This window comes from Anarrhichthys ocellatus, unplaced genomic scaffold, assembly GCF_004355925.1.
Source record: "Anarrhichthys ocellatus isolate YVR2014 unplaced genomic scaffold, GSC_Weel_1.0 scaffold18, whole genome shotgun sequence".
Taxonomy (NCBI): domain Eukaryota; kingdom Metazoa; phylum Chordata; class Actinopteri; order Perciformes; family Anarhichadidae; genus Anarrhichthys; species Anarrhichthys ocellatus.
Genome location: NW_022280048.1, coordinates 2,302,078 through 2,326,226, shown reverse-complemented (window position 1 = coordinate 2,326,226; position 24,149 = coordinate 2,302,078). Strand labels below are relative to the sequence as shown.

Here is a 24,149-nt window from a genome sequence, read left to right as displayed (position 1 = left end):
TGATGATTTGAATCCATACTTCCAAATTGTGTGTACAAATGAATGAAGATGACACATTAGTGCAGTGCGGATTTTGGAAATCATTGCTTGAGCTCTAACGCAAGTATTTTGGTTAGCAATTCTGTGTTTTTATGGATAGTCAAATATATTTTAACTCGTTAAAATTACAATTTTAAAATAGTTTTTTAAAATTCAGCCCCGATGTGCACCTTAACAGTACCATTTCCATTACATTACATTACATTACAGTCATTTAGCAGACGTTTTTATCCAAAGCGACTTACAATTCAGAGTCTATCACATTTCTACACCGTAGGCACAGCTACGAGAGCAATTTTGGGGTTAAGTGTCTTGCTCAAGGACACATCGACATGCGACTAGCAGAGCCGGAGCCGGGATTTCCACTTACGGAACATAAAGTTACGTATTAACAAAGCCCTCGGAGATAGCCCTCGATGTCCCACCATGCAACAGTGAGCTAGCAGCGAAGCTAACCACCACATTTGACCCTGTGTGTGCCATGATGACGATTTAGACATCCGGGCTGTGTGTATGGAAGATGGCGACACTTATCCTCCCTGGTGAATGGATCAAAAACTGGGAAAAATCAGGAAAACACGAGTTGTGAGTAGATCTGAACCTTAGTACAGTGTCAGGTGTTATGGTGGGTTAACAGTTGTTGGCTGATATAAACGAACCAAGGGAACAACGTAGCTAGCGTTGCAATTTAAGGCCAATCTTTTAAGTGTGTCCGCTAGGGCTAAGCGGTAACGTTAGCACGCAAAAAATAATTTAAAGTGGCCTACTAACGTTAATTCATCTATTTGGGGAAATAAACGCATCTTCTAAATAGTTTGAATAAGACAGTGAATACAATCTGTTTAATGGAGTGCAGTGGTTAGCGTTACCTAAATGTAACTAGCTAACGTTACCTGCATGCCAGCAATTCTGCTAGCATGCTCACCCACTAAGCTAGCGGTACACCATTCCTCAGTTTGTAAACACGGTGGCTAGCGGAGCTAAGCTATTTAGCGTCAATGTAGCATCGCTATAGTCCCAGCTTCTTTATTGAAGTGAATTTAATGCCAAAATTCAGGCAGTCAGTCACTTAGTTTGCCAACGTTATCTACCAAAACGGACAATATGCGAGCAGTTGACTACAATAGCGTTGTGTAACTTGAATGTTAATAAGTGGAGGGAAACGACCGATCTTGACATAACGTTATAGCAAGTAAGCTAGCTCTAATTGTAACGTTAGCTACGCCATTTGTGATGTCGACTGCCTTGTTGGACTTTTTATTGTCCAGGTAGGGCAGCATAAATACATTTGAGATTGCATGAGTTTGTTCTACAAACGTCCTCTTCTGAAAAATAACAACCTAGTGGGCAAGGAATGTGTAGTAACGTTAACGTACAGCCCGTGCTATAACTACGCTAACGTTGAGCTAACTAGCTAGCTAGATATTTGTGTAACCCATCAGTTGGTTAGCTAACTCGTTAATTGACAGTTACATAGCTAACGTTACATTTTCATACCCAATTTAGCGCCCGGTGCTAACAGACGACTGGACAGCGAGCATCAACGGTCCAATGTACTAATGTTAACCTAACCTTAGGCAGCTGCAGCACCGTAGAAGCTGGGCCTAACATATTAATTTATTATAAGAAAAAAACGTATCGTGAAGATTTAGTCTCGGTTTCTTAAGCGCAGCCATCACGTACAGGCGGAGACACAATAGGCTCATCCTCGGTAAGTTAGGCCTTGCATATATCAGTAAGGCCTGTCGTGAGATGCACCAACTCTAACTACTCCATTCTAGTGGTGTACATACAACTTTAACTCAAATTAGCAACATGTAAAACGTTCCTATGGCAAAAAAACTCGTACATGTATTTAAAAGATTCATAATAGTACTTTTCTGCATGTCTCTGGTACAGATCCCCTCGTGCACTGATAAGAGAGGAAGCTGCAAAGCCTCAGCCAACCAGTCATCACATAAAGTGCTAAATAAATGTTGTTCTATTGAAGAAATACTTATTTACCATAACACAGAATATCTTGATACTTGATCATATTGTGTCTCTTTGGGACGCACAGTCGTAATTCCTCAAATTGGAGGGTCTTAGTTAAAAGCCCAATCTTGACAAGCCCTCTCACGTAAGGATGCCATCCTGTGCAGTAACATCACTGAAAGGGCAATTTCCATGTGCTGATAATCACTGTCACATTGTTTTTTACATAGAAATGATTTTCAGTATAAATAGTCTTTTTTTCACAAGTCGTCTAACATTATTGGGACATTTAGATCTGTATGTGTCTGATATATCCATGAGGTGTGCTAGTGAAACAACCAGCTTAACCTGATTCAGGGAGGCCAGCGTGTTATATTGCTTCGGTGCTGCACCGTTCTGCTTGAAGAAGTGGACATAGCCTATCAACCACACTATGTTTGACCTCAGGTCCTGACACACCGTTGTCAGTTTGGCCCTGTTGAGCATCTCTGACTGACCATTGCATGTACAGCAGTTCATCTAGAATTGTCCGTTTTTAAAAGAAGACATTGAGATGGCACAAAGTATCTTATCAGTCTGCCTTGATGTTACAAGAATATTGGTGAGCGGATAATTATGACCAATTTTCGGGAATGTAATAAGCTGTATATAGCAATGTTAGTGACAGTATCCATGTTAAATATCAAGCCGTTTTAAAGGCTATGGATTGTCATGTTTGAGTACTCTAACTTACTATGATTTTTGTTTCATAGCGTACAACTCTGCAAAGAACTCACAAAGAAAACAGATCATGGAAGTGAGATTAGAGGTAAGTTGAGAATTACCTCAATTTGTTTAGACTGTTGCTGTTCTGTTAGTTTTTCGTTTGCACCTCAATGTATTTAAACCTCCCTGTTGTACACACAGACACACATCTGTTATGGGAATTGCAGTAGTTCGAACCAATCACCCACGAGAGAAAAACAAATTGAAAGATACCCTTCGTTGTCAGTTTGCAGCGTAAATGTTTGTGATGGATGTAGTGATATGAATATATCAGCAAGCCTAAAACTGGCACACAGTAAATTATGTTTATATGCTAGTTAAATTTGTTGATCATTTTTTATGTTAATAATAAAATGTATCCATTAAACAGATTAACGTTTATATTCATCCACATCATGCTGTTTTTGTTTGTGCCAGAGGGCAACGAGAAAGCAATTATCACCATAACTACACACATGTAAATCTTTAAACGTGATCCTCCTCAGATAAATAATTATTAATTGCGGTGATAAATGCCTCCAAAAGACATGTTGACTTAACCTGTTTTGCCCGGAAGTTGTAGTTTCCTTTGACATTGTTCACAAACACTTTTTTATTTAATCTCCAGCTTCTTAAAATACTGCCACACAGCAGATACATTTTATAATATGTCTTATACTGCAGCTTCAGTCAAGCTGCAACTTGCATATAATGCAGTCACACCAGTGTGTTTGCTTCGTTGCTGAATGTCACCATTTCTTTATTGTTGCAAAACAGTAAACGTAAGAGAGAATGCAAACTGAAACGTTTTGAATAAGTGATCAAGTGGTTTTACATACTGTAGCATTAGTGATAGTTATCCATTCATCTATCAGTCACAATGGACATCTGATTCCTACTGCCTGCCTGATCTAATGTGCACTCTACAAAGATTATTTTCTCACACGTCAAACATCAACATGATCATTCGTACAGCTGGATGTCATTTTTATGGTTCTAAACTTTGTTTTACCGATATTTTATTTTTATCCTTCATTGGTAATCAAATCATTATTTCCTCTCTAAAGGCACGATATTTGGCTAGACTTGCATACAGGAATGGAGAAAAATGGAAGTGTCTAGTCTTTTAATGCTAACACAGATTAGCCTTTTCTGGGTTGTTTTTTTTTCACATTTAAAAGTATTTTGCTGTCCGTTCTGTCAATTCAGTTGAAGTTGACCTGTGTCTTGTCTGTTTACCCCGTCAGATGTACAGGCAGCCTTATATGAGCTCTGCTGGCAGGTTGTGCAGGGGAACCTAAAGTTGGATCTGGTCGTCAGCGTCCTTGGGGACATGATGGTATGAGTGCTTTTTGTTTTAGGGTTAAAACAGTAACAAACGTATAGAAGTGTATATTTAAAGAAACAAAGCTTTTATTCCTTGTTCATTACTTGTACTTATTACTTTATTCCATGGTGCTTGATGTCTGCCCAGAAATTGCAGTACTTGTAATTTCTACTTTATGTTATGTTTGTAAAATGTCAGTTAACTTCTGTTTTTCTTTCAGGAGCTCCGAGACGACATGCCATCAATTTTAGCAGATGTGTTCAGTACACTAGGTAAGTTTGGGGTTTTATGTTAAACGTTGTTATTATATTGAGTTTCTGAAGTGCTGCATTACAAGTAAGTCAAATATAATAACAGTTTTTAGTCTAAAGCAAACTTGGCATATTTGTACTGTCATAATATTTTTTTTTTTAAATTATATTTATTACAGATTTAGAGACTGCTGCACTGGAAGAAAAAGTCAAACGTGACCATTACACACAACTGGTGGGAGCTTGTTTGGTGAGAATACTATTTTTGTAGTGACATCGTATTATTTTATATAACAGACATTTCTTGCACTTAAATAGAATACAAAGGCTGCCTGAAGAGAGCTATTTGTATCATCAAAATACGAGAGCTTGTACGACCTCGCATTCCACTTAATTGTCACAAAGTGTCCCTGTCCTTAACTGATGTATAACAATTTTAGAACTTTGCATGAGGTTTACACCCCCATTGGTGTCACAGATGAATTACTGATTTTAATACCCAGGTCTGTAATCAATAACTATAACAAACTAATAAACTAGTTACAATTATTATTATTTTTTTCAGTTCTTTGTCCCGGACGCCATCCTGAAAGAGAGGCTGGATCCAGAAACCCTTGAATCTCTTGGACTTATAAAACAAGCTCATCAGTTCAATCAGAAGATTGTGAAGATCAAGACTAAACTATTGTAAGTAGAGTGCACATTTTAGTGGAGATGTAGATATACTGTACATGAATAGAAAATATGAATTTCATTCTTGTAATCTTGTATTTCTTCTCAGTTACAAGCAACAGAAGTTCAACTTGCTAAGGGAGGAGAATGAGGGATATGCCAAACTCATCACCGAGCTCGGCCAAGACCTCTCGGGCAACATCACCAGCCACCTTGTCCTGGAGAGCATCAAGTCCCTCATAGGTACCCAACAAGTCTTTTTCTGGTGGACTGCATCGGATGTGGTGCTACTATGTCTTTAGCTACAGTCTGGCAAATCCTACATCTACATTCAATGTTTTTTTGTAAATTGACAATATTGGATTAGATGAGTCTGAAAATATACAAAGTGACTTGTTTCACCGTCACGTCTGAAATGATCTCCTCCAACCGTGATTGGTTACTTGTTAGATTCCGCATTGACTCTCTGCTATTTACGCAGGGCTTTGCAATGCCAGGTACCTGTACATCACAGGAAGTCTGTCCCCATATACTACCTACCAGCCTCTCAACACCAAGGAGTGCAAGTAGTCTCGCCCATACTCAGAGCTAGAGCTGGCAGCACTTTAACCTCAGTAGCACAAAGGAATGGCCTGTTCCCATGAACCGAAAGACTGACTTGTGTGGACAAGTTTTTCATTAACTATTTATTCATCTTTATCCGTGTTTGTATGAATACTGTTTACTGACTGATTGTTTTTTTCCCCCAATTTCCTTTGCCTGCAGGATGTTTCAACTTGGACCCTAATCGTGTTTTGGACATCATCTTGGAGGTGTATGAGAGTCGATCTGACCAAGATGAGTTCTTCCTGGCTCTCATCAAATCCTACATGTGTGAGCCACTCACCCTTTGCCACATCCTGGGATTTAAGTTCAAATTCTACCAGGTGAGAGTTACAAAAATGGGTAATCAAAAGTACTGAAAGCGAGCATTTGTCCAATTGCATTATATGCTTATTTGTATATTTTTAAAAAGCCTCCTAGTCATTCTTTAATGTTTGTATGGGCCTTTTACCAAAACCATTGCCACACATCTGAAATGGTCCAAACAACCTTTAAACTACAAGAGGCCATTGGTCCGCCCCCGCTTTGAGCCTTTGGCCTGATTTGGCGTGTCGTCTGGTGTGGCCCAATTGCAAGAGGGTGTCTAGTTTTTGATAATTATTTATTTTGTTTCGTCTTTTATTCAGGAGCCCAATGAGGAAACCCCCAAGTCACTTTACCACATTGCTGCTGCTCTGCTTCACCATAACCTGATTGAGCTGGAAGATCTCTACGTACATGTAAGGAAAATATATAAGAGTTTTGAGTTTTGCAAACCTAAAGCTGTGATGTCTTCAGGATGATAAATGTGACAAATATATTCACTTCATTATAATATCAGACCTTTTTGCGTAAAATCCATCATTTGTTGTTATTTCACCTACATCAGGTACGAAGCCACTGTAGAACAATGTGTTCCTAGACTAAGAACTCAGCCCTCTTCTTGTTGCCTCTGTGATTCCAGCTTATGCCAGTAGATGCCACCATCGTAGAGGAACACAAACGAGATATCTCAGAGGCCAAGCAGATCGCCCGCAAGCTGGTCATGGTTGTGGTGCCCTCAGAGAAAAGTGAAGACAAAGACAAGGAGAAGGAAAAGGAGGAGGAGAAGAATGATAAGGTATCGAAGCATTTGTAAATATAAGTTTTGGAGGAACGCTGTCGGTCTGGATGAATGTTGAGAGGATTGAGAGTGACGTCTGAATTGTTGCATTTTTTCCCTTACATGATAGATCATGTTGTCAGTCTTCAAACCATGAGAAAGACATATAGAAAGGATTTTATAAATCCATCACTTTGGATGGTGACAGCAGCTGTGCTGACTGCCTTATTGAGTGAACTGTGACATAGTTGATAATACAAAGACGATCCGTTGCTGCTCTTTTCTGTGCCCACAGCCACCTGATAACCAGAAGCTTGGTCTGTTGGAAGCGCTGCTTAGAATTGGAGACTGGCACCACGCCCAGAGTATTATGGACCAGATGCCGTCCTTCTACGCTACTTCTCACAAGGCCATTGCGCTGGCTCTCTGCCAGCTCGTGCATCTGACTGTGGAGCCTCTTTACAGAAGGTGCAGATTTACTTTCATGTTTCACTTACTGCCCACTATGTGTAGTCAGACCCGAAAGCATGCACAAGTCACAGCTTAAACTGACTCTGCCAATATTTCATGAATACAAGTTCAGTAAACAAATTAAGTAAATAATAACTCGGCCAAAAAATAAATAAATGCAGGCTCTGACTCACTGGTCTGTTCCTCACAGGGCTGGCCTCCCAAAAGGGGCACGAGGATGCGTCTTGCATCCACTGAGGAACAAGCGGGCCCCTCGCCCTGCGGAGAGCTTCGACGACCTACGCAGGGACACGTTCAGCATGATCTGCTACCTGGGCCCTCATCTCTCCCACGACGCTATTCTTTTTGCCAAGATTGTGCGTCTGGGCAAGGCCTTCATGAAAGAGGTACAGAACTTTCCCCACTACATGACTGCATCTGCACTACAGCCTAAATCTCTTTTTTTTTGGACTCATATTTGGTGTCCTTTGCTTCTCAGTACCAAAGTGATGGCAGATCTGATGTCAAAGAGAAAATGGTAGGTATAAACCTTAATAATATTTAGATGAGTAAAAACAGTTATGTTACTGTGAGGACCTTATTGACGTTGTTTGTTCATTGCAGGAAACACTTTTGAGTTGCTTCCTGAGCATTGCAGACCAGGTGCTACTCCCGTCTCTCTCTCTGATGGAGTGTAATGCTTGCATGTCTGAGGAACTGTGGGGTCTCTTCAAACTCTTTCCCTACCGGCACAGGTGAGCTTCACCCAGACACAGACGCTACATGTGGCTCTGTTAAATGAAGCTGTTGGGTAGTAAACCCCCTCAGGCAGTGCTCCAGAATGCTGTTTACTAGCTGGCAAGGAAAGAGTAGCACGCAGTCACACTGAGCTCATCAAATCATGCATGCTTGCATATTTTTTTTTCTGTCCCTGAACAACGCCAGAATTTTATTTTTAGAGTCTTTGCATATCAGCAGTGTGCCAAAGTATTTAAACAATGACGCTCCGCACTCCAAGAGCTTTTATTTTGCTCTAGTTTGTCACAGCTAATAATGCAACATCTTAAGTTACAGAATATCGTAGCGCTTGTAGATTACTTCACTGTCTTTGTCAACGCGGTCAAAGGAAGGAAAGTAGTGCAGTTCATTTATGCTCTGAATATGTTGATGCATCTTAAGGCCTGACGCTGCTTGCTCCAAATATGACCGACAGCAAATTACTTGATTTGATTTTCAAGAATAAGTAATCCGTTGAAGAACGGCCCTTTTCATGCCTCCCCGCCGGCGACAGCCGTGGACAGAGGCGGCATGGTTACAGGTTGTCCGTACGACCGTATGAGCCATATCTCAGAAACGCCTGAAGGGGATTTCATTACATCTGACACAAGCATCCATTTGGACTCGAGCTTGAGCAGATTAGAATTCGCTGTGACCTCACAAATCACGTTTTTGGCCATAACTCAAGAATTGAAATTCGAAATATGACAATTTCACACAAATGTCTAATATGATCAAATGCTGACGTAATGACATTTTGTACAGACATGGACGTAAACTGCAACTGGATTGGTTGGCAGCGGCATACAACCGTCAGGCGGTAATTCTATTTGAATGTTTGACTGCAAATGAGGCAGAAATGAACGTCTCTGTTATCTGGAGTTAGTCACACACACAACAGCAGTTTAACATAATGCTGGACAGGAGTTGGCTACTTCACTATTCAGGGACTGTTTTTTAAATTGCAAGCTCTGCAAGACAACTTGTTTGGTTTATGTTATCTGTTTCCTGTTACCTGTGACAAAGTGTGTGGATTTGTACAACTGCTGAGTGTCTATTCATCCTGCCCATGTTTCTCAATGCTGCGTAGCTAAACCTACTGTTTAACTGTGCTTCCTCTATCTATGTTCCCTCAGGTACCGACTATATGGACAGTGGAAGAATGAGACGTATACCAGCCATCCACTGTTGGTCAAAGTCAAAGCTCAAACTGTAGAACGGGCCAAATACATTATGAAGTAAGTGTATCAGCTTTGAACACACCACATTATCAGCAGAAATTCGTATCTTTTTTTTTTCGTCCTTTCCGCTACACAGACGCTTCCACATAACTGCTGCTTCACGCTGCTCACAGTCATCTTCAGGATCTTGAGCAATTTCAGAAAATGTCCAAAATGCTAATATCTTATATGACTGTTCTTTATTTGTTCCCATGTTCATGAATGACTTTTAAAGCCAAATAAAATAACTTGTTGTAAGACAAATAGTAATATGCATGTGAAGTTTCAAATCTTACAATATATTGCTAATTTAATAAAAACGCAGACATATGTCGTCGTTTTGTTTTGCCCTCTCAAGCTAAGCTGCATTGAATGGACAGTGTAACACGGACAGTACAAGAAGAATCTGACCTAGAATAATTACTTGGCCAGCACAAAAGCGTCAAAGTATTCCAACAATGTTCTGCTACAAATCAATGCTTAATCTTAAACTGACGACCATGAGAGCATTTTATCAGTTGCTGTGGAGCTTAGAGTGACGGTGTTTGTTTACAGCACTTTGCATCATCTTGTGTTTTTAATCGTCTGTTTCCCATCTTTGTTTTTTCCTTCCCTAGGCGGTTGACCAAAGAGAATGTGAAACAATCTGGAAGGCAGATTGGCAAACTGAGCCATAGCAATCCCACTATCCTCTTTGATTATGTAAGTGGATATTACTCTCATTTTTTTATTCATTTATTCTACTTTTAAGTCCCATTTTGAACAATGTCAACAAACTACAAAGACTCGTTAATTCCAGGTTTTGCTAAAGAAAATATTTCATTAAATATGTAAAAAATAAGTTCAGCATGAGCTCCTTGCTCTCTCCGTATACCAATTATATTTTTCTGGCCCTCCCAATACAGCGTCCATTTTGGAAATTGCTTACGTCTAGTGATCAGCTTACATGCCGTGCATTCATGAAACAAAGCAAATGCTACACGGGAACTCAAAAGTTGATGCTGTATTCTTGCTGTACTGACAAAACGATCACTTGGTACATAATACAGAGGTCATGGTCTTCTGCATTTGCAACCATTTTGACATAACAATTAACTCATTCTGCCTCATTGAACATAATGTGAATAAATAGTTTAGTTTAGCAAAGTGCCGTGCTGTGATATATCCTTCCACACTCGCTCTTAAAGGGATAATTTGCCACTTTTTATGTGGATATCCAGTCAGCGTTATTGGTAAATGTAGTCCACTGATGAAATACATTCCCCAGTGCGTGCTGTATTGACTGAGAAAGCAGATTTGTACCGCTTACATGCCTTGCATGTGATTGGCGAGTTCGCTATACAAGTTCTCTTTCAGTCTGATAAATATAAAAACAAACTCTTAAAATGTCAGTGATGGAAATATCATAAAATCATCATAAAATACACTTCATTCAAACTGGACAGAAAGTACAGCTACCAAAGCAGATGTTAAGTTCTGTAGTTCTTCTTTGCCTCCAACAATGTCACTTTTTTTGTAAGATGGGCAAATGAACATTGTTTAATGTAAAGAATCTTTGCACATGCGGTAATGGGAGGTTGTACCATTTTGAGTGGTCAGCCTTTTTACACTTCTCTGCAACCTACCTAGTCAGTCATTTCAAACACTACTTTCTTTTGTAATAGTGTTCAGTCCCCTGACCTGTGGATTATTAATGCGCCCGGTCAGGATTTTTTTAATACCTGCACCCATCCGACCAGTTCATCCCTTTTGACAGTTGCTCAGCGGTGCATTTAGCCCAAATACATTGACTGCTGGCTGTAAAGGTAACTGGATCTTCCTCATGCGTGGGCCCGTAGAGCAAGCACATTAGCGTTTCCTTTAACCCCTCCTCCATCTGCTCGGTTTCGGCTTGATCACACGAATGGCAGTTTATTATGCCGAGGGGGGAAAACTATTTTAATGTTCGTACTTGGAAGTTGATTAACCTAAAACAATTGCCAATGCAAGTCTATGGGGAAAAGTCCTTTTGGGCCCAATGGCACCCGACCCACAATCTACCAACTATATGCATTATAGTAGCACAATTATTAGGGCCACAGTGGTAGTGTCAGGTCAGGTATAATGTATATCCTGTTAAGTTGGTGATGTCTTATCCTTTCCTCTGTCCTGTCGTTTGTCAGATGCTTTCTCAGATCCAATGGTACGACAACCTTATCGTTCCAGTGGTGGACTCCTTGAAATACCTCACATCCCTCAACTATGATGTCTTGGCCTGTATCCTACACTTTTCAGTCCGTTAACTACACATGCGTGCGTGTGAGTGTGAAGTTGGAAGCAGTGGGGGGCGTTCGTGTAAAGGGCTTCTTTTCGGGTTCTATGTCTTTTCCACTTAACTCTGTCTTCAGATTGCATCATTGAGGCTCTGGCCAATCCCGAGAAGGAGAAGATGAAGCATGACGACACCACCATCTCCTCGTGGCTTCAAAGTATGTGGCTTCAGAGTAACCGAACCGCAATCATTCATTTGCATGCAAAAGGAGAGAACGCGTTTGATGTTTTAATGAGAATCTGACGTACACCTGTTCGTCTTGTCAACCAAGGCCTGGCGAGTCTGTGTGGAGCCGTGTTCAGAAAATACCCAATTGAGTTGGCTGGCCTTCTTCAATATGTCACCAATCAGCTAAAAGCAGGGAAGAGGTAAGTAGCTCCAGGATGATCCAATGTGTCTGTATTGGGAAGAATGCGAGGTGTTTTTTTGACACCCCATGCCTGATTATTGCGTCACTCCTTATGCATCTTTTAATGTGTCAGGAAATGCGCGTTGCTTTACATGTCCCTTCTCTCCCGGCAGTTTTGACCTGTTGATCCTAAAAGAGGTGGTGCAGAAAATGGCTGGCATCGAGATCACAGATGAGATGACCTCAGAGCAGTTAGAGGCCATGACCGGAGGGGAGCAACTCAAAGCTGAGGTAAATGGACTCAAATACGGTGATCGTTTGCTGATGTAATCTCTGCGTGACTGTCTGGACCAGTGCTGCACCTGAGCTCAGGTCATTGTCATCGTGGATGTGCCTTTTGTCAACAGGGTGGCTACTTTGGTCAGATCAGGAACACTAAGAAGTCGTCGCAGCGTCTGAAGGATGCACTGTTGGACCACGAGTTGGCCTTGCCTCTGTGTTTACTCATGGCCCAGCAACGAAATGGTGTTGTTTTCTTAGAGAGTGGAGAGAAACACCTCAAACTTGTTGGCCACCTGTATGACCAGGTATGCACCCTCTCTCAATATGTTGATCTTATCTCTCTCTTTTTATTTAGTTCTCCAAACTATTGTTATTATATCGGCCTTTTAAAAATCCTAAAAAGATGAATCTCTTTCTTTCTTTTCCTTGTATGATTATTTGTATTCCTGCAGTGTCATGACACCTTGGTGCAGTTTGGTGGCTTTCTGGCCTCCAACCTTAGCACAGAAGACTACATCAAGCGGGTTCCCTCCATTGACATCCTTTGTAACCAGTTCCACACTCCACATGATGCTGCCTTCTTTCTGTCCAGGCCAATGTACGCCCATCAGATTTTGGTGAGTGGACTACTTCGTCAGAGCCACAGCGAGCATCATGTCACATTTCTGTTACTGACAGAGATTCTAGTTGTTCAAATAATGGCATCAGGTATTTCTACTTCGATTTTGATTGTAGATTTTTGAGTTCATATTGTTTGACTTTTTTAAACTTGTGACACCTAAAATGGAGCAATGTGCAGCTGTTTTTTCTCAACTGTCTTAAGGCTAACTATTTCAAATTAAGACAAACACTTCATGGGGGTTTGGGATAAAATGCAGCCTTTACTTTGTGCTCTCTACACACAGTCTAAGTACGATGAGTTGAAGAAAGCCGAGAAAGGCAACCGGCAGCAGCAGAAGGTCCACAAGTATGTGGCAGCCTGTGAACAGGTGATGACACCCGTGCATGAGGCAGTAGTGTCACTCCATCCGGCCAGGGTCTGGGACGACCTCCGCCCCCAGTTCTACGCTACCTTCTGGTCCCTCACCATGTACGACCTGGCCGTTCCACATTCTGCCTACGAGCGTGAGGTCAACAAGCTCAAGGTCCAGATCAAGGCCATCGAGGAGAATCCAGAGATCGTGAGTAGTTGGTCTAAAGCAATCTACAATTACACACCATTCCTGACCACTTTTACATTTTATAATAAACTGTTGCATTTTTATAGTGTGGATTAGGATAATTGTAGCAGTAGAATCCCGGTTTTCTCCCGTTGACTGTTCTTCACTTTCCTGTCGTGACCAATCAGATTTGACTACGTAAGTTCTTAGTCAGGGACTCACATAATAAACATTCTTTCCTTCCAATGTAGCCCATGAATAAGAAAAAGAAGGAGAAGGAGCGCTGCACTGCCCTGCAAGAAAAACTGCAGGAGGAGGAGAAGAAACAGCTGGAGCACGTCCAACGGGTTCTACACCGCCTCAAACTGGAGAAAGACAACTGGTTGTTGGCCAGTAAGTATCCTCATTGTCATGCCAGTGACACTATTGCTGCATCTTACGTGTATTCAGTCTTTCACAATGCTGCAACCTGTCTGTTGAGAGAAGAAAACAGTGCATCTATATGAGAATGATTGATCTTTGAAGTGCATTTACAGAGTCAATACCGCTCAATGGTTTACGGACACCTGCCACAAAAGATTGATTCGTTACAGTCAGATGTCTGAGAGGACTTCTCTATATTTCTAAATTGTCTTTCATGCTTTTGGGTTGTAGAAAGTCTTTAAAAATATAGTCGTTATTTAGTATGTAAGGTAGGACTGCACGATTATGGCCAAAATCATAATCACGATTATTTTGATCAATATTGAGATCACAATTATTTATCACGATTGTTCATTCATTTTAGGGACAACATCTTTTTATTGCACTTTCACGTTTAAATGAACAAGAACACTGCTTCCACTTCCATTGTTGTGCTACATTCTGGCTAATGTACAAATCTTTGCATCAAAATAAAACTTATACGGTTCTTATTCACCTGAAGCAAAATAGAAATGACTGTCTGCTCTCTGTTCTGTTGTCTGTCTCGCTACTCTTCTACTAATACCGGAGTCGACTGCAGACAGAACTTTTTTTGATGCTGCCGCTGCAGGGTGCGCGCATGACACCTCCCATCTCGTTCGCCTCCTGGTGGTCGGCTGACTGTTAGTTGAGGAAGCGCTTTATTTGATAGCAGAGCACGCATTTTAAACGTCAATATCGCTGACGATCATGCTCATTTAATTGTGGCAGCCAAAATCGTGATTGCGATTAAAATTCGATTAATTGTGCAGCCCTAATGTAAGGATTGTTGCTCTATTGTGGTTCAATAATGATCTATGGTCACTGCTTCTCTGGGCTTAAAAACTAATTAAAAATCAAGGTATTTGGGGGTATCGTGGTTACATTATTCTCTCCTGGCATGTACACTGTGGGGACATCGACTTAATGAAAGTTTTAATCATTTAATTATTGTTCTTTTGGGGCCAATAGTATTTAAAATGTAAATTAGGTGTCTGAAAAACGTGGTTATATTATCAATAACATCTGGTTGGGACACAGTGTTCATGCATTATGTAAGCAAAGAGAAATTGAGTTTCAGTCCCGACACAATAGGACTGTTAATGTAGTCATTATCTCTCTGTCTCGGTTACTCATACGTCTCCTAATGCTCACTGACAGAATCTACAAAGAACGAGACCATAACAAAGTTTCTGCAGCTCTGTCTGTTCCCCCGCTGCATCTTCTCGTCCATCGACGCCGTGTACTGCGCACGCTTCGTGGAGCTGGTCCACCAGCAGAAGACGCCCAACTTCTGCACCCTCCTGTGCTATGACCGGGTACGACACTCCTATACATGCACGCTCAGACTCGTATACACTTATGGCGAAGAAAACGAACTAAACTTTTTTCGTTTTTGAAACACTTTGTTATTTTAACACACTACATTGTGTCACCCTGCAGGTGTTCTCCGCCATCATTTACACTGTAGCCAGCTGTACGGAGAACGAGTCTCACCGCTATGGACGCTTCCTCTGCTGCATGCTGGAGACGGTGACCCGTTGGCACAGCGACCGTGCAATCTATGAGAAGGTGTCCATTTCTACCTGTTCTCTACACCCGTCACTTTGATTCTCCGATGTAGGGTGAGCTGGGAGTTAACATCTGGTCTTGTGGTCATAGGAGTGCGTCAATTACCCCGGCTTCCTGACCATCTTCAGAGCCACGGGCTTCGATGGCGGGAACAAAGCAGATCAGCTGGATTATGAGAACTTCAGGCATGTGGTGCACAAATGGCACTACATGCTGACTAAAGTGAGCTGCCCTTCCTTATCGTTTGTTTTCCTTCTTGAAAGAATTCTGTCCAGATACTGTCAGTCAGAGCTCTGTGGAAGGTGTGTGTTTGTCTAAGATCACGTCCTCTGTCTCTGCTCCGTCCAGGCCTCAGTTCACTGCCTGGAGACGGGAGATTACACCCACATCCGCAACATTCTCATCGTGCTCACCAAGATCCTGCCCTGCTACCCCAAAGTCCTGAATCTGGGCCAAGCGCTGGAGTGTCGTGTCCACAAGATCTGCCTCGAGGAGAAGGATAAGAGGCCAGACCTCTATGCCTTAGCAATGGGGTAACACAGCATTGTGTGCTGTTCAGCTCTCTGCGGAGTATACAGTTAACATGTAGTATGTGTGTGGTAACAAATGGAAACCTGGGAAGATGGGGTCCTGAAAAACAGTAGTTTACGTTATCTAATCTGTTGAATTTATAGATGTTTTATTATAAATATCTGTTCAGAAGTTGATGGTTAGACACTTAATAACCTGAGTACTTCTGTCTCTGTTGGTGACACTTGTTCTTTGGAAGTTTTGTCTCTGCCCTGTGAAAAACCCTTTATGCATCTTACAGTTATTCAGGTCGGTTGAAAAGCCAGAAGGTGCACATGGTCCCAGAGAATGAGTTTCACCACAAGGAGCAGCCAGCCCGCAGTGCCACCCCCGCCAATCAACAGAACGGCCCCGGCAGCACAGGCAAGCCTGCCATCAGCACGAGCAAGACGGAGGAGGGGACGTCGGAGGATGGTGGTGAGTGATTAGAAACACGGCGAGGCTGTTTGAGTGCAGCACGTTGTCATTTTAAAGTAAGGAACCAGATAACATATGGGTTTGCATCTCCAGTGCCACTGCAGAATTATTCTGTTTCAGATTTCATTACATGTGATAAATATAACGCTTAAGCTTTTTTTATTGTTATTGTCCATCTGCAATAGTAATTTAGCCCCGAAAATATATCTTTATAAGTGCCATAAAACTAAACATTGGGGCTACAAATCCTGATCTGCTTGTCAGTGATATTAATAGTTCCTGTGCTCACACAGTTCTTGGTTTGTTTTTATGCAGATCGGGGCAAGGATAAATCTCAGGGGACCACAAAGCCAGTGAACAAAGCCAACAGTGCAGCGGCCAAAGTGACCACCAGCAACGGGAACGGTGCTCTCAACAGGTGGGGGTCTCAAGAGATGCTCTGACACGAAGTTATCTCAAATAAAGCTGAGGAAAAACGTCCAAACTTAGCTTGAGTAGTGATATCGTGTCCAACTACACCTCTGTATGAAACTTTTCTTTAATTACATTTTTTTAAATGCAAAATTCTTCCCTTTGCAGCACCAAAGCTGTTAAAGAACGGGACGACAAAGAGAAGAGTGGGAAGGAGAAAAAAGAGAAAAAGGAAAAGACGCCAGGCAGCACTCCCGAGACGAAGGCAGAGAACCGCCGGGAGAAGCAGAGAGACGAGAGAGCAGGGAAGGAGGAGCGGGTGGCACGCGAGGGTAAGGAGAAGACCCCCAAGGCAGACCGGGAGAAGGCCAAGGCCGAGGAAAAGAGCAGCAAAGACGACAAGGCCAAAGCCGGCAACGGGGAGCCCGTGGAGCCGTCCAGGGAGCGCGATGCCATCAAGGAGTCCAAGAGCAAGGAGAAAGGAGACAGGAGTGCAGTGGCTGGGTCCCTAAAGTCACCAGTTCCCAGATTGGAGTCAGCCGAATCTGAGAGGGGTGAGGAGCCTTTCTGATGCTCAACACGTTCCATATTTAAATGAAAAAGTATTAAACAATGGAAGCTTTTGTGACGACTGAATGTGCCGCTCAATTAAACACATATTCCGCTCCTCTCGTCTTTACAGATCACAAAAGACGAAAGATCGACAGTCACTCTTCTCCGTCCCACTCCTCGTCTGTTAAGGTTAGTATGGCTTGAGGAAGGCTGTGCCAGTTTCTTCTCTATCTGCTGGAGCGTTCCCCGCCGTTGCACAATCCAGCAGCCCCGAAGATCACCAAGGAGAGTTGTCGTACATGCAGGCATGGCATCTGGAAACCCCAACCAAATCCATGGGAGTTGGAAATCATTCCATGGACATAATAATATTTTGCAGAATTGGGAGAAACCCCCTCCCCCACTTCAAAGACTTAGTCAAGAGAATATTGTGTATATTGAGTATTTTCATATTGAAATATTTATCTATTTTCATATTAATGAAAGCAGTCAGTGTGCCTTGGGAAGAAAGAGATTTTTTTAAAGCATTTCTATATTCCTTGTGGATTTTTTTGCTTTTTGAGAATAATATCCAACCTGAAGTAAAACGGCTTGCCAAAATCAAGAGCTCTCCCCTTCTCCAATGGCAATTTTATCTTTTACACCGAAAGCTGTTTTTCACTACTTGAAATGGTGTCCACCACCATTATTTTTCTCCCCCCCCCCATTTTTGCGAGCTGAGAAGAGATCCTGGTTAAAGTGATGTCAAGTATTTTACGTCCCCCTCGTCAACGTGCCCGGTCCCAGCGGAGAGTCGGATGGCGTCCAGCGAACCACTCTGCCGTAGGAGCGCCGATCTGCTACAGGAGCGCCCGTCTGCGGCAGCCGAGTCATCGGTGTCTCCCCCCTTCTGTCGCCGTTTGCTAAAACGGGCCGCATGCTGACTTCACGTCACGTCACGCGACGCTATCCAGTCAGTCCTGCCGGCCCCCTGCAACGTTATCCCCACGGCCACCAGCCATCAGCTTCTGCAGTCGCACTACCTCCTGGCAAACCGAGATCAACGGAGAAAATGAATGTCGCAGTTTTGAATCAGCCAAAAATGCAGAGGGAAGTAAGCCTGCCCCTACAAAGAGAGGGAGTGAAGGGAAAGAGTGGGCGAATCCTGACTCGTCTGGAGCGTTGTCCCAAACCACTGGAAGCTTGTGATAGGTCTTAATTTTACCCGTCCACCAGAGAAATAGGCTCCCTGTGTCTAATCCATTCCTGAACTGTAAGTGACAGCAACAGTTACCTATGTAGGGATGCAGCTAAGCACATCAGAATTAACACATTCGTCTCACTCACACACACACACACACACGCACACATACACATTAATTACTACACTTGCACTTTAGATGTAATGAACACAAGTTGAATTGTAGGACTTTTCTATTATGGTGCCTGATATTGCAGACATGTCTGTAGTAGTATGACTAGCAGTTACTTCATATATGCTCAGGGTTTTCTATTTTAAGTATTGACATTCCAGATGTTGAGCTTATGAACTCTCCTTTATGTAATAACCTTGTCAAAGCCTTAGTCCTTGAAGGTCAGAGGTCAAGGGAGAAGTATGCTGTTGGTCCGGGCCAGCCCCAACTCCCCCCCCTCCCTCCCCCTTCCAACTCTCTACTGCTGTCTGACAACCTCCTTCCAACCCCCCACCCCCTCCCAGCTCATCTGTCATCTCCATTCATCCCTACAGGACAATAGCAACGAACCCAAGGAGTCCACATCCAAGGTTTGAACTGACTCTGCTTCTCCTCATGTCTCTCACAAATAATCCATTTTAGACCTCTGTAGTTTTCTCCATCTTCTCACACGTTGTTACGAGGGACAGTAGTAGTGGATTGATTTGTGGGTCACCATTAGCTGGAGCTAAAAGCCAAAGCTATGAGTTAAAAGAGCTGTATTCAGTTGAGGTTATGTTTATAACAACATTGGATATAAGTTGTTTTTTTGACACGGGATAAATACGTCTCCACTAACTGACCTAAATTAAGTAAAACAAAAAGCTCATATTTTGTAGAGGCAGTAACTCTGGCCTTGTGTCTATGTGGATATGTCTGTGTCATCTCTGCACATCTGTACCCGGCACGTCTTTCTGTGGGTCAGTGTTGTAAGACAATAACACATGAGGTCCTAGAGGGAGGGTACTTTAAAAACAGTTTGGGTAAAAACTTACAACATGACTTAAATGTCTCGTGTGTGTCACTGAACCGTGTTTATTATTAGACATGACAAACTCATTAACAGTGAGTTTGTGTGTCCTGTATGGTAACACTTCACTTTAAGTCCTCCTAATAACATCAAATATGTTGTTGTTGTACGTTTTTATTTTATTACAGCATTGTTTTATTATATTATCATCAATGATCTGTTTATACATCAGCCTCCACTTATGTATGCCCACAGGAGGAGATCTATTCATTAAACACTTGCATCTCTTTCATATACCATTAGTGTTATAAGCTGTTTATTAAATGGGTTTATGCTGCTTATAAATGCTAAGTAGACTTAGACTAAAGTGTTGCCCACTGTTCTGAAATAATAGATTATGGAGGACTGCCTTAAAGAATGTTTCCAGATGTTTTAAACTAGAACCATGCGTTGTAGTTTTGCTGTGACGTGGTTCATCATCATCTTCACTGTTGAGTCTGACTGGAAGTTAACACTAATTCTGCAGCACCAACAGGACCAGTGGGACTCAGTGAACGCACATTAGTCTGTGTTGAAGTTCATGCTAGATGCAGCTTTATTTTGGCTGAGTCAGCTTGATCAATGCTGGTGTCCAAACTCTTACCAAGTATTTAAAATCTTAGATTACATTTCTGTTCACAAATGTACATCTATTACTGTCAATATTTGGAACTGTTCTGATCAACATGGAGTAAAAAGAGGGATTTCAGTAGTTAGTAGTTTTCACCCTTTTTTTATTTTTAAATGTTAGCCATTTATTTGTAGCACTAACTTCAATTGCATCCTGACCACATGAAGACGTTTTGTTTCTCTTGTTGGGTTCATGTATACTTGCCTTTACAGCACCACGCCAACTACAATTCAGTTACCCGGTCCAAGAGCAGAGAGAGGGAGACGGAGAAGAAAGAGTCAGACAACACACAAGGCCGATCCAAAGAGAAGAAGGAAGAGAAGGATCGGAAAGAGAGGAAGAGAGTCAGTATTTAACAAGACCGCTACACTTTGAACTGGCTTTTTGGAGTTTTTCTTTTCTTTTTTTGAACTCGCTCACACTTCTCTTGTTCTGAAGTTGGCCTGTGTTCATATTAGTTGGACTTAGGGTGTCAACAAGGGATAGGTTCAATATTTTCATACATGCTCTAACATCTGTCAGTTAGCAAATGAAATCCTCGCGGTCAGGACTTTTTGTTACCGCCATTGAGAGACTGTTTGTTGTGCTGTTTCTCTCTTAGGACCATGCTCTCAATGAGCTCGAGACGAGCCAAGAGTCGAAACGCAGGAAGGATGAGAATGGAATGAGTACGTTTGTTCTTGACCAATCTGAAGAAGCCATTCGCCCAGCAAGCACAGTGCAAACAAAGAACAAACTCTGTTCTCTCTTCTCAGATTCCTCCAAAAACAGCAAGAGCGACAGTCCTTCCTGTGACTCCCCGCTCTCAGCTGAGAAAGAGAAGATCAAGAGATCCAAATCCTCCAGTAAAGAGAAGGCCGACTCCGTGAAACCTGAGCGGACTTCCTCTGGAGGCAAAAAGGTCAGAGAGTCTCACTTATTGTACCCTCCAAACCTCGGTTGAAATGTGTCTTTTCATTGTTTGAATAATCGATTTAGACGTAAATTAATGCTAACTATTCCTGCAGCTTTACTTCCATTACTCACGATCCGTTTTCAATTTGTTCGTCTTTGTGTTGCTGTGCAACAGGAGTCCAGACACGACAAAGAGAAATCTGAAAAGAAGGAGAAGAGGGACAGCAGTGGAGGAAAAGAAGAGAAAAAGCAATATCCTTAAACGTAGAGTGACACGTAAATCATAATTCTGGGTGAGTTTTACAGCTTAGTGTGAATATTTTAATATTTTCTCAATTGTATTTAGTTTAGTTTCATCGCTTCACCAGATCATTTAGGGTGACCTGCTTTGCTTGAGCCAACATTTGTGGTCATCACTGATACATAAAGTATATATATTAACTAGGGGTGTAACAATACGCGTATTCGTATTGAACCGTTCGGTACGAGGCTCGCGGTTCGGTACGCATGACGGACCGAACAATACGTTTGAATAATACTAGTGCATTTGGAAAATGCAGAAGCTTAAATTGTGGGAAATATTATGTTTTTGGTGGAGCCACTGTTGTCAAACTGGCAACCCACATGACATAACGGACAGCGTGCTCTCTGACACGCCCACCACCAAAGAAAAACTTTCTACTCCAGTCGGGCACTTTTGCGCTGTGAGACACGCTACATGAAGCTAGCTCGCTGCAGTATGGCTAGTAATAGACCAGAAATAGAAGATCCTCCAACGGCCTGCAGGTCTGGTGTTTGGAGCCACTTCGGTTTCTCTGTGAACTATGAGGGCGATGGCGAGAGAGTGGTGGATAACAAAACAACACTATGTCGCATTTGCTACACAAGTGTAGGCTACATCAGTGGGAATACCTCAAACATGTTAACTCATTTACACAGTCATCACCCCAGTGTGGCAGTGGTTGGAACTAAACGAAAACCTGGAGCAGCACACGCTTCAAACTCTCCCCGAAGTGTTTAAACAGCTGTTCACTACCAAGTCGAACAGAGCTAAAGCCATCACCACGGCGATTGGTGCATTTATAGCCACGGACATGAGTGTAGTGGTAAACGCAGCTTCATGAACCTGCTGAATGTTATTGAGCCCCGTTACACAATTCCTTCATGAGCCCATTTCAGCCAAACCGTAATTCCCGCTTTGTACAAGAAAACAAAAGCACGAGTGGAGAATCAAATGTCCGAGGCACCCGCTGCTGCTCTGACAGCGGATGCCTGGACGTCGAGGGCTACACAAAGCTACCCGACCGCTGAATGGTAGATGAAGAGCCACGTTCACTCAGGTATAGTTCCATCATTGTTCATACTAACATGATGATGGAGAAGATGTAAGTAACAATACTAGATAACATTTTTTTAAGGAGCAGTTTTTGTTTTTTTATGCTTATGTGTTGCTAAGAAGACACCCCAGAAGATGGGTCACTCGGGTATAGTTCCATCATTGTTCAAAGTCAAAGAATAACTTTATGATGTTAGTTTTAATGAATAAATATATTTTAAAATCAAGTACGTTTCTCTGGCATTTATAGTTTTCTACTGTATTGAAAACGTACCGAACCGTGGCACCACTGTATCGTACCGAACCGAACCGTGAATTATGTGAACCGTTACACCCCTAATATTAAGTATAAACATGTGTGCACCTGCACTTCAACATGTGTTGAGCACAGCCACCCACAGCACAAACTCTCCATTGTGAGAGATCTATCTCCACGCTCATCTGTTGTGCGTCACTGAACGCACTCTACACTGCAGCACATCTCTGTCTGTCGGTCACCGCAGCTCACTCTGATACGACGTTTCACACTAATCTGATCATTTGCTCGTTAACTTGGATCTTATGATTTCAGTTGGACGTCTCAAAGAGCCGCTGTGTCGGAAATACTGTTGCTCACTCACTTTATAGCAGGTAGTTACTGGCACTCCTCGCATGTGTTTGTTTAAAAAGACCGATCATGATCATGTCACAGCGTTGGATCACAGACGATGTAAAAGTAGCAGCCTGGATGCTACGAGGCTCGTCGCTCCTCTATGACAAAAACAGAAAATCTCTAATTCTACTTGTCAGCATTCAGTCTTTGATTAATTGACCACTTCCCTTAACGATCATACTCATAAATCCTCTGACAAGCACAGATAATGTGCACTAATCGGTGAAGGTAAGACACATTCTACTTCTTTGTAAACATCTGTCGATGCAACCTCAGCGTGGTGTGTCATCTCTTCTCTCTCCTCCTCTCTGATCCACAGCAGAACTGGAGAAGCTGTATTTTTTACCTGCGAGACATCTGCAACTCCATCTCTGTGCTATGTTGTTAAGTCGTACTCTCAATTCTGCCTGTGTTGTTTTGCTGTAAACGCCCTCTTCCAAGTGTTGTTAGCTGTAGTTCTCTCAACCTTTCTTTTCTTTTTCTCCACGTTTCCCTATACAGTAAACCAGCTGAAATGTTTTTTGTTTCTTTTTGATTATTCCGTACGGGCACAATGTGCTGCTCTCATCACAATGTCTTTATTCTGATTAGATGAATAGGTTACTGTATGAAATGATCTCTTGGTGACACCTGGTCGGGGATCTCATGCTTGGAAAAAGTGTATTTTTTTGTATGTTGTCAGGCTTTGCTTTTTTTGCTCGTTTTATTGGAGTTAACATGCTTTTCATACTCGCTTACCTCATATCCCTTTTGAGATACTTAGATACTTTTTATTTATTTATCTCCACCTTTTAATCCGAGTAAGACAGTAGACGAAAGTGAGTTAAGTGATACAAAGGACCAGTTTGTATATTGTGTACCATAATAAAGAGGGTAACATGAAATTCACATGTTATTTCTTTTCTTTTCTTTTCGATGTCCCGCACAGTCCTTTTGTGATTTTGTGTTAATCAGGTTTTTACATAATTTATAAAAATGCCAGTTCAACCTTGATTCAAATGTAGAATTGTAAAGAAAAATCTGACCAAAAAAAAAAAAATCTGACATCTGTACTCTAAATACAACTGTTTCGAAATGACTTTTGGAGATTTTATCTGCTGTACTCAATGAGTGTAAGCTTTTTTTTAAAAAAAACGACAAAAAAACAATAAATAATAGTTTTCCTAGTGTGTCACTTTGATATCGTCTCCTTTTCGTTCTTTCTGTCTTTCTT

The 24,149-nt window shown here is 41.9% G+C and overlaps 1 protein-coding gene across 4 annotated transcripts; it reads left to right on the top strand.

Moving 5' to 3' along the window:
* The first annotated feature begins 377 nt into the window (after window positions 1-377).
* Window positions 378-24,116, top strand: thoc2 (THO complex 2). Of its 4 annotated transcripts, none has more exons than XM_031857128.1 (39): window positions 378-624; window positions 2,766-2,821; window positions 4,005-4,096; window positions 4,305-4,356; window positions 4,515-4,585; window positions 4,901-5,022; window positions 5,117-5,250; window positions 5,773-5,933; window positions 6,237-6,329; window positions 6,554-6,709; window positions 6,987-7,159; window positions 7,353-7,548; window positions 7,641-7,679; window positions 7,766-7,896; window positions 9,055-9,156; window positions 9,756-9,840; window positions 11,301-11,394; window positions 11,526-11,606; window positions 11,721-11,817; window positions 11,972-12,089; window positions 12,206-12,385; window positions 12,533-12,697; window positions 12,986-13,261; window positions 13,492-13,633; window positions 14,843-15,000; window positions 15,125-15,253; window positions 15,344-15,475; window positions 15,602-15,786; window positions 16,065-16,240; window positions 16,556-16,658; window positions 16,820-17,205; window positions 17,334-17,392; window positions 18,930-18,965; window positions 20,267-20,398; window positions 20,656-20,722; window positions 20,810-20,955; window positions 21,124-21,200; window positions 23,118-23,164; window positions 23,259-24,116. In XM_031857128.1, the coding sequence occupies exons 1-38, from the start codon at window positions 560-562 to the stop codon at window positions 23,143-23,145; spliced, it is 4,695 nt and encodes a 1,564-aa protein (XP_031712988.1). In that variant the 5' UTR covers window positions 378-559; the 3' UTR covers window positions 23,146-23,164; window positions 23,259-24,116. The 4 variants fall into 4 exon arrangements, with proteins under 4 accessions (XP_031712988.1, XP_031712987.1, XP_031712990.1 ...); XM_031857127.1 differs by having other exon boundaries at window positions 23,256-24,116; XM_031857130.1 differs by lacking the exon at window positions 23,118-23,164 and having other exon boundaries at window positions 21,124-21,241.
* The last annotated feature ends 33 nt before the right edge of the window (window positions 24,117-24,149 follow it).

What these genes read in the sequence shown, in the direction of transcription:
- thoc2 (XM_031857128.1), top strand. Translation starts at nt 560, where the DNA reads ATGGCGACACTTATCCTCCCTGGTGAATGGATCAAAAACTGGGAAAAA. An exon ending in AAGATCAAGACTAAACTATT is followed by an intron (nt 5,023 to 5,116) that starts GTAAGTAGAGTG and finishes ATTTCTTCTCAG; the next exon opens with TTACAAGCAACAGAAGTTCA. An exon ending in TTGGCCACCTGTATGACCAG is followed by an intron (nt 12,386 to 12,532) that starts GTATGCACCCTC and finishes GTATTCCTGCAG; the next exon opens with TGTCATGACACCTTGGTGCA.